This window comes from Zalophus californianus, chromosome 10 (assembly GCF_009762305.2).
Source record: "Zalophus californianus isolate mZalCal1 chromosome 10, mZalCal1.pri.v2, whole genome shotgun sequence".
In the NCBI taxonomy this organism is placed as follows: domain Eukaryota; kingdom Metazoa; phylum Chordata; class Mammalia; order Carnivora; family Otariidae; genus Zalophus; species Zalophus californianus.
The window spans coordinates 71142092-71151013 of record NC_045604.1 but is presented as its reverse complement, the minus strand read 5'-3'; the positions used below and the strand labels follow the sequence as shown (position 1 = coordinate 71151013).

General features: G+C 62.3%; 1 protein-coding gene and 1 non-coding gene across 7 annotated transcripts; one reads left to right on the top strand and one right to left on the bottom strand.

The window, feature by feature from the left end:
* Positions 1-463: 463 nt before the first annotated feature.
* Positions 464-546, top strand: LOC113933773. Its single transcript, XR_003523478.2, has one exon. It is a non-coding gene; the product is annotated as a small nucleolar RNA SNORD60 (small nucleolar RNA).
* A 675-nt stretch (positions 547-1221) lies between these two features.
* On the bottom strand, positions 1222-7154 carry RAB26 (RAB26, member RAS oncogene family). 6 transcript variants are annotated; one of them, XM_027611806.2, is made up of 9 exons: positions 6842-7154; positions 5671-5781; positions 3251-3361; positions 3099-3165; positions 2896-2948; positions 2514-2579; positions 2361-2417; positions 2184-2292; positions 1222-2077 (listed from the first exon to the last, which is right to left on the bottom strand). In XM_027611806.2, exons 1-9 carry the CDS (start codon positions 7031-7033, stop codon positions 2070-2072), a joined length of 774 nt encoding a protein of 257 aa, XP_027467607.1. In that variant the 5' UTR covers positions 7034-7154; the 3' UTR covers positions 1222-2069. The 6 variants fall into 6 exon arrangements, with proteins under 6 accessions (XP_027467607.1, XP_027467605.1, XP_027467604.1 ...); XM_027611804.2 differs by having other exon boundaries at positions 2184-2270; XM_027611803.2 differs by having other exon boundaries at positions 2184-2260.
* Between the last annotated feature and the right edge of the window lie 1768 nt (positions 7155-8922).

The window sequence follows — 8922 nt, the reverse complement described above, 5'->3', positions numbered from 1 at the left end:
TCACTCTATGTTGCAGGTCGGAGTCTGATTGGTTATGTGCCGCTGTCGCTCAGGGTGACGTTCGATGGCCCGTTGCGAAAAGGAGAAGCTTCGCGGGTCGGGTCCGGGAAAGGGGAGCGGGTACTTCCGTCAGGATGGCCCAATCGCAGTGGAAGGGCAGTTTCTATAAAAGCTTGAGCCTCGCGCCCTTCATTCTTTTGGAATCGAGTGCGGGTCTGGGGTTTTTGCTTTTGCTGGTGCTATACGCCAAGGTCATGGGCGCAGTGGGCCCTGAGTGGGTTTGAGGGGGTCCCCCAAGTCTGCAGGCCGGCCTGGCCCTCTTCCGCCTCGGTGTTGTTCACGTTTTTTGCTCCGCTCTCCCCACCCCCACCCCCCCGTTCGGTCGGAGAAGTCCGAACCTCCAGACCTCCCATCTCCCGGCAGGTAAGGCTGGGCCGGGCCTCCTCTCCCCTAGGCAGCTTCGAGCCTGTGATGAGTTGCTTTTATTTCTGACACCTCGTATGACAACTGCTCATGCAGTCTGATTATTTTGCAAGACTGAGGCTTCAAGGTGCGCCCCCGTGACGGGGGCGGCTGGGTGCGAAACCATATTGCCCGAAATGGGAGTGGGCTTCTGTCTACATTGTGGTGCTGTCTGCCTTCCAGGGCGGTGGGTGACCCGGCCAGAGGCCGTGAACGTGAGTCGACGTCAGCCCGGAGGCCTGGTGGTAAGGCGGGAGCCCGTGTTTGTCTGGGAAGCGCTGAGCAATAAAGCAAAAGTGGTGAGTTGATTGGAACGCAGGTGTCTTTCTTTTAACGCGTGACTGCATCCCATAGGACCCCACGGGAGCACTGGCTCATCCCCGGGTAGTCTTGGGACACTGCAGAGGAAGATGGATGTTCGTACAGTGACTTCCCCACTGTTGGAACTGCCTTATTCATATTTCCCTATAAGGCCAAAAATACTGGGGGTTTTTGGCCTGTGCCTTGGGTAGGTCAGGAACTCTTAATTCTTCACTAGCGGGCCATGGAGCACTGTTTTTTATTCCATTGTGTCTTGTGGGAGGAGTGGACATGAATCACCTAGGCTCCCCCGTGCTCCCTAGACACCACTGGGGTTCCAAGCAACCTAGTTACAGCACGGGGGGCGGGTGCCACCCTCTGAGTGTTAAAAGATGATCCATACTTTGCCGAGGGGTCCAAAGGGGGATTTCTTTGAACAGAAAAGAGAGGCAGTCCAGAAAACACAACTTTATTCACTAGGACTGAAAACAAAGGCTCTTAATCTAAAGACGGACTTCAAGATTTGAGTACGTAGAGTGTACTACCAGCCCCCTGGCTTGACCTCACTAAGCACGGGCCTCGGTGGGGCTGGCAGTTCCAGTTTCCCTGACATTTCTGTGATTTCCCACATGCTGTTCGTCTCTTACAAAGCCACAACCTTGGCATCCTCCAAGGTAGCATGAAAGGAAGACCCTGTTGATGCTGGAACCAGAGTCTCCTAGCGTGTGAGCTGGGAGCAGGTGGCTCTGATCCTTGGGGCACAAATGCATGGTATGGTTGGCGGTGAAGTCCTAGGTCCCAGGCACGGGCAGGAGTCCTGCCTTTCCCTGCCTGGGCAGCGTGTGCAGGTGAAGACATGGTTTTCTCTTAAGGGGTCAGGCACTGTACATGTGCTGCCGGTACCGCGGCCCAGCTTCCAAGCTGGGCGTGTCCAGGAGGGGGCAGCAGAGCACCCCCCATGGGCTGTACATTGTGAGGTGCTCCCTCCTGTACTGAAGACCCTTGCTTTTCTGTCAAGGCCCTCAGGCAGCAGCAGGTGAAGGGGGGGTGCAGACCCACTGGCTCCTTGAAGCCTGTTGGGCCTGAGGTTGTGGGAAAGGCAAGGCTCCATCTGGGAGTTCCAGGATTGGACACCCTGGGATTGACTTCAGGGTGACTAAATCCGGGAGTCCCTGTAAAGCCTCTGTCCGGCCTTGCAGGGCCCTCCCAGGTTCAGGGTGTGCAGCAGGAGGCTCCTCGGCCCTCCCTCTTGACATAGTCGTGCAGCCTGAAGTGGGGTTCACTGGGGGCCTTCGTGGAGCGCTGCTTCAACTCCCTGTGGGGCAGGGGTGACCATGGAACAAAGCGGCTTTTACCCCAGCAAGGAGATTCAGACTCCAGGTCTGGGGGTGGGGGTCTTCCTGGTGACTGCCAGGACTTACTTTGCAATGGCTGTGAAGGCCAAGTCCACGTTGAGGCCTGTCTTGGCGCTGGTCTCCATGAAGGGCAGCCCGTACTCCTGCAAACAGCTGGTGGCAGCCAGGTGGCAGCCTGGTGGGGATAGCCCGAGTCCCACAACCCCAGGGACACCCCTGGCCACCCACCCTACCCTGGCTCACCTTGGCCAGCTTCTCCCCATCCTCCCGCTTGACCGCACGCTCCTGGGCAGAGTCCACCTGGCACAGGGGTCTTGGTGAGAGCTGGCCCAGGGCTTGCCCGCTCCCTCGCCCCTCTGTAGAGCCAGGGAAGAGAAGGGGGGCTGGGGCGCTCACCTTGTTCCCCAGCAGCATAAGCACCACGTCATGCTGGGCATACTCCTGGATCTCGGTCAGCCAGGCCTGTAGGGGAGAAGCTGAGACCAGCCTAGAGGCTGGCACTCCTGCGCACCCCTTGTCCCTCCAGACCACACGGCACAGACGGCCTGTGTGGCTCTGGCTAACTGGAGGGACCCAGAAATAGTGGTCCCCGTGCCAGGTGGAGTACCTTATGCAAGGTGTTGGACCGAGCTGGAAGGTCCCCAGACCCCATCCAGCTCACAGGCAACCTGAGCCACCAGAGGGGCCGCCCTTCCCTGCTGTCCTCCGTGGGGTCCTCCGACCTCTGGGGCCCTAACACCCCATGGCCTGTCCCACCACCAGGAAGGAAACCACTGACCTGGATATTGTCAAAGGACGCCTTGTTGGTGACATCATAGAGCAGCAGCAGCGCTGGGGGCAGAGAGCCAGTGAGGACAGCTTCCTGGCGCCCACACCCTCGTGCAGCACAGCCTCCAGGCTGCCTGCCATGCTCACTCCCAGGGCACCCACAGAGCGCAGCCTCCGCTTCCTGGGGCTGGCGTCCTGCGCCCACAAGCTCACCATGGGCGTCGCGGTAGTAAGCGTGGGTGACGCTGCGGAACCGCTCCTGGCCAGCTGTGTCCCAGATCTGCAGCGACAGGTACAGCCCGGGAGTCAGGGCTGCCAGTCCCTTCCCCTCACCTCCCCCGCCCCCCCCCGCCCCCACCTCTCACCTGCAGCTTCACCTTCATGCCATCCACATCCAGAACTTTGTTCTGAAAGACAACCAGCCAGCTCCACTGAGCCCAGCGGCTAGGACAGTGCTGCCCCCTAGTGGGAGGCTCCTGCAATGCAGGCCAGGACCGAGCCTGAGCTTGTGCGGCCCCTGGCACGCCCCCAAATTCACTCTTACCCTGTCTGCCCCTCAGCTGGCTGGGTTCTGTCCCCGATGCCCACCTCCTGGTTCTCCTCGTCTGACCACTTCGCCTCCCTGTACCTGCAGGTAACCTTTCACCTCAAACCCAAGTCCTGGGATGCACCCAGCTCTCCCCACCCCCGTGCCTCCTGCACCTCCCCCTGGTGAGCCCCACCTGGTGATGATGCCCAGGCCCCTCTCCCACTCAGATGGCCATCCTCATGGACTTGCAGGTTGCTGCCCTCCAAGGGCAGCTGTGTCCAGTTCTGGGCCATGTGTGCTCTTTCTCTGCCCACCTGAGAGGCCTGGCACACAGCCCCACTGCCCTCAAAGGCCCTTTGCCACCACCCGGCCCAGTCAGTCACCGAGTCCTGTTGCTCCAGCCCTCCCTCCTCCTCCCTGCCCTGCCCCAGCGCCTCTCCAGCCCAGACCTGCCGCCCTGCCTCCCCCTGGCGCCTAACCCTAGTCAGCTTCCCTGCACCTCCTTGCCAACTCAGGTTCACCATGCACATCTCTCCCTGTACCCTCGCAGACCATGGAGGCCCTGCCCCAGCCCCTCTGACGGGCCATCAGCTCCTCACAGCTCTACACATGATGCTCCTTTTGCCCAGAGCCACCCGCGTGACTTCTGTGAAGTTATCGTGGTGTAACCCCAGGCCCATTACTAACATTCTGTGCCTCAGTTTCCCCATCCACAAAGGGAGATAACCAGGGTGCCCATCACATGGCTGCTTCAATGGCTTTATGAGCTACTACGTGCAAAGCACTGAGAACTGTATCTGGCCCAGAGTGAGAGCGAAATGCTTGCTCCAATTTAAAAGCCTCCCTTCTTCCTGCTGGGACAACAGCTCCCTGAGGACCGGACCCAGTGCAGTAACCACAGACCCTGAATTCGGCCTGGTACACAGTGGGTGCTCATTGACTGTTGCTGGTAATGGTCACCTGGCAGGCCCTCCCCGCTCAGGACTAGTGGCAGGGAGGGGCCCAACCCCACGGCTCCCATCTGCTGGGGTGGGGGTTGGGGGCCTGGTAGCCTCAGGCCCTGGCAGCTGGGACCACACCGCCTCCCTCTTCCCCAAGCTCCTGCTGTCAGGGTGCTTCTGGGTCTCCCAGGAACCAATGGTACAGCCATCTGCCAGGCTGAGAGGAGGCTGGAGAGGACACCCCGCCTTCACTGGCACCCTTGAACAGGGGTGTGAACCGAGCGGCCTCACCTCCCTTGCCACCTGCCCCAGAGCCAAGAGGGAGGTGAGAAGGGAAGGTGGGGCCAAAACAGGCAAAGGACGACCCGTCCAGGGTCTAAACTGTCCTTTTCTGGCACCTGAACACTTACTTCATCTCAGAAGACTTGAGGGGACCTGGACCCCCAAGCAGGGTAAATAATGGCTCCCTAGCCTGGAGGGAGCCCCCTTTCCCGTTCCCAGAATGGGCCTCCCTCCCAGCCTCCCGCCAACTGGGTCTAATTAAAGGGTGAGAAAAATGCAAATTTGGGATTTGTCTAGAACACACCAGCGCCTTGGCAAGGCACTCAGAATTTAGACTGGTGGGTAGAGGTGGGGGCGTGGCTGCTGTGGCCCTCATCATTCCCTGCTAACCCCACAGGCTATTAGGGTGCCAGGGGGGTGTGGGGAGCCCCCAAATCAGGTGCACTCCCCCCGCCCCAAAACCCCAGGGACACAGCCCTCCTGTTGGGGGCAATGTGGGAGGGGGCTCTGGCAGGGGGGAACAGCCAGGTGGGAGCATTTACTGTGAGCTCCCTCACCCAAGGGCAGGGACACCCCCCCAGCTCCCAGAGGGGGTGTATGCCACAGCCACTTCTCTCTTAGGTCTTCGGCAGGCTGCCTGGCACCTGTGTACCATGGGGCAGTGATGTTAGCCTCCCAAGGGAACATGGGCCTTGAGTTCCCTCTGATGGCCACCCCCTGGGGCACCCGGCCCACCCACCCTGAGGCACAGAATACAGCCCCAGGCATAGGAGTGCTACCCCTGCTTCAGTCACATGCAGCCATCACCTATCTCCAGGATCCTTAGGGTGTCAGGAGTTGGGCATTTTGGTCTTTAAGGCATACCCCCTCGACCACCCTGACCCTGAGTGCCAGGTGGTCCAGAAAGGAGGTGTCCAGGGCTAATGGGGAGCCAGCTGCCCAGGGGTGTTGTGAGAACTCCGTGAGCTGGTGCGGGGGGCCCAGGGCATGGCTGGGTCAGCTTAGTGCTGAGGACATCAGCCTCCCCTCTCACCCGGAAGTCGATGCCCACAGTGGAGATGAAGGTCCCTGCCAGGAAGGCCCCATCCTTGAAGCGCACGAGCAGGCAGGTCTTCCCCACGCCCGAGTCCCCCACCAGCATGACCTGGGGCGAACAGGAGGGTCCGAGGTGTTAGGGACAGAGGGGACCGAGGTGCAGGCCCACCCAGAGGGGTGTCTGGTCTTCCCTGAGCTGGCCTGGTCAGGAGTGGACGAACTGTCCCAGGCCTGCAGGTTCAGCAGGACCTGGGCAAGACAGGATAACTACAGTCCCTGCCGGCTGGACCTCCAGCTTCCACCTCCAGAAGGTCCGGTCCCCTTTCTCCTGAACAGTGGCCCATCTCACTTAATGGGGAGTGGAGGCAGCTGCCTCCATCCAGGGCCCTACCTAACCCCACCCCCAGACCCTGGACACCATGCCTGATCTGAAAGGGGAGAACTTGGGGCTTGGTGGGGAGTGGACTCTGGAGGTTGGTGGCTGGAGACCTTCCGGGGGGCCTGTGGGAGTCTCTGTGCCAGGGGGCTTCTTCTAATCCCAGTAAGATTCCGGAGGAATTTGCCACATGAGGTCAAATCTTGGCCTGAGAAGGCCTAGGTCAGGTCTGGGGACCGGTAGGAGGCAATCAGGCCTCCCCCTCGTGCACCCCTCCCCCAGCCTGCTGTCAAAGGCTCCAAAACCCACAGTTGGAACAACCCCTCCACAATCCACAGGCTTCTGCCTAGGCCTGAAGGAGGCCCCAGTGTTCCCCACCCAACTGGTAAACCTCTTCTTAGTCTCCCCCTTCCCCCCCAAAAAGAGGAGACCCACAGACCCTGGGGGTGAGGGAAGGCAGCATATGGGAAATGGTGAGACTGGGGCCCGGGTGGGCGCGGGACCATTAGGGAGCGGGGACGGAGCACCTGCCAGGTTCGGGACCCCTTGTCCGGCCCTGCCAGCTGGGGCGTTAGGGGGCAAGCCTTGCCAGCTGTTGGGTATCTGAAATCCGGGTCTGACAGCTGTGTGTGTATGCGATGCGCGGTGCCCGCCGTGCCAGCCTCAGGGTGCCGCTCGGGCTGGCTTCCCGCCCAGGGTCCGCCGGGCCCTCCGTCCACTCCCGGACCCCTCCCCGCTCGGCTCGGGCCGAGCGCCACCTGCTGCGCTTGCATGGGGTGGGGGGCCGGCTCACCTTGAAGGTGACATCGTAGAAGTCGCCGCTGCCAAGCGAGGGCCTGCCCAGCTGCGGGGGCCCGTTGGGCCGCACCTGGGGGCCAGGGCGCGCAATCCCAGGGCGCGCCGGCCGGGACCCGTTGGCGGCGGGCAGCACGGAGGCAGCGGGCGCGCTGGCCCCCTTGCTCTTGGGGGTCTTCTTTCTGGACATGGCGGGCGGGCGCTCAGGGAGCTCCCGCTGCAGCCGCCGCGCCCCGGGCCGCCCTGCTCCCCGCGCTCGCGGAGCGCGACGCGGACCCGACCCCGTCCCGCTGTAGCGGCGGCGGCCGCATCCCCGGCGCCCCGCTCCCCGCCGCCCCGCCCCCGCGCCCCACAGCCGGCAGCCACTCAGGCCCGGCCTCCCGCCGCCGCAACCAATGGCCGCGCTGGGGCGTGGGCATGCAAATGAGCCGGCCGCCCGGGGGCGGGGTCACGAGGCCCGGGCACTGCCCTAGGTGCGCGAGCTGGGCGCGCTCTGCCGGGTGCGGGGAACTCCTGCCCTGCCCCAGGCCCCGCGACCCCGCTCCGTGGCCACCTCCGTGGGGTGGTGGGCCTGTCGCTTCCCCGCTCGCTGTACAACACCCCTCCCTGCTGCACTGCCCCTTGCCCAGTGACCCTCGCGAGATGGCCTCCGGGCCTGGGACCGGGGTGGGGGGGAGGGGGGGGTGGAGAGTGCCCCGAGAAGGGGGCGCTGAGGCAGTGGGACTGCATGGGTTGGACACCCTGGGTTTCTGTCCCTTCTCAGCCAGAGATGCCACCTGGCCTGCTGTGCCCCCCTCCCCTTAGGGCAGGCAAACAAACCCGGGCGCTCGGGGCACTCAGGGCTCAGCTGACAGCTGGTTACCAGCGGCAGGACAAGCTAGCACTTGAGAGCGGCAGGTCCCTCTCCCCCGCAGCTTCTGCCCGCTGGGCTGAAGCTCCAGGATCCTTGGGTAAAGGGAAATCCGAGTTACAGCTGCAGCAAGCCCTCTGAGTGGCCCCTCCCCTGGGGCTCTGCCCTCAGGGGTCCGGGAGAAGGAGGTGGCTAGCCCCTTGGCCTTCTGGTGCCAGGTTCTGGCCCCAAGGAGGCCCAGTGCTGACTGTCCCAACCCCATGCTAGTCCCCGGCAGACCAGTCTCCAGAGCCTGACACCTCCCCCTGGACTGTCTGTCTCCCCCCAGGATTCTCTGGGGTTTGAGCATAAGGCTGAGATGATCATGGGACCCCGGGAGTGGTGAGCCAAGAGGCCCCTCAGCTGGGGCTTGGGGGCAGCGAGTGTAGAAAGAAACGCAGTGCTTCTGGGATCAGCCTCTGCTCCTTACTCCTGTGGCAGTGGAGGCATGGCCTGGCCGTCCCCCAGGATGTGATAGCTGTCACATAGACCCTAGCGCCTTCGGAGGCCAGAGCCCTCCCTGCTCCCAGTTCCCAGAGCCCAAATAATGATAACGGACAGAAGCTGCCTCTAGGGCTCAGCGGTCTGGGAAAACACAGGGATGCCCCAAGAGGCTCTGGCAGGGCCCTGCATGGGAGAGGCTGTGGGAAGCTGCCTTGTATTGAGTGTCCTTGTGTGGCAGTCATAAGCATCCTCGAAACTATCCTGTGAGGTGGGTAGTGCTAGGATCCCCAGTGATCAGGTAGGAAAACTGAGGCCCAGAGAGGGGACAAGAGCTGTCCAAGGTCACCAGGCTAGAAAGTGACAGAGCCAGGATTTGTACCTGGGAACTCTGACTCCAGAGAACATAAACTGTCCCATGGCAGTGCTGGTCCAGGAGTCCTCGGGGAGACCCGTCCCTCAAGGCCCTATCAGAGCTGGGGGACAAACCTGAGGAAGCCCTCTGAGGGCCCCTTGGCCTCCTTTCTTGTCTCGCTCCTCGGGACCCCTGCTTCTTCCGGCGCAATGCCCAGAAGTGTGGATTGAGGGGCTTGGGGTGGGGATGTTGAGCTCCCACTGCTGGGGCCCTGGGGACTCCAGGTGTCCTATGCTCCACGAGGCCAATTTCAGGGTGGCTGGCCCAGGCTCTCAGCCCATGCCCACTGGCCCCAGGGTCCCAAGCAAAGGGCTCCCTATTTCCTCCTGTCAGC

What these genes read in the sequence shown, in the direction of transcription:
- RAB26 (XM_027611803.2), bottom strand. Translation starts at nt 7,033, where the DNA reads ATGTCCAGAAAGAAGACCCCCAAGAGCAAGGGGGCCAGCGCGCCCGCT. An exon ending in CGTCCTTTGACAATATCCAG is followed by an intron (nt 2,580 to 2,895) that starts GTCAGTGGTTTC and finishes TCTCCCCTACAG; the next exon opens with GCCTGGCTGACCGAGATCCA. An exon ending in TTATGCTGCTGGGGAACAAG is followed by an intron (nt 2,418 to 2,513) that starts GTGAGCGCCCCA and finishes CCCCTGTGCCAG; the next exon opens with GTGGACTCTGCCCAGGAGCG.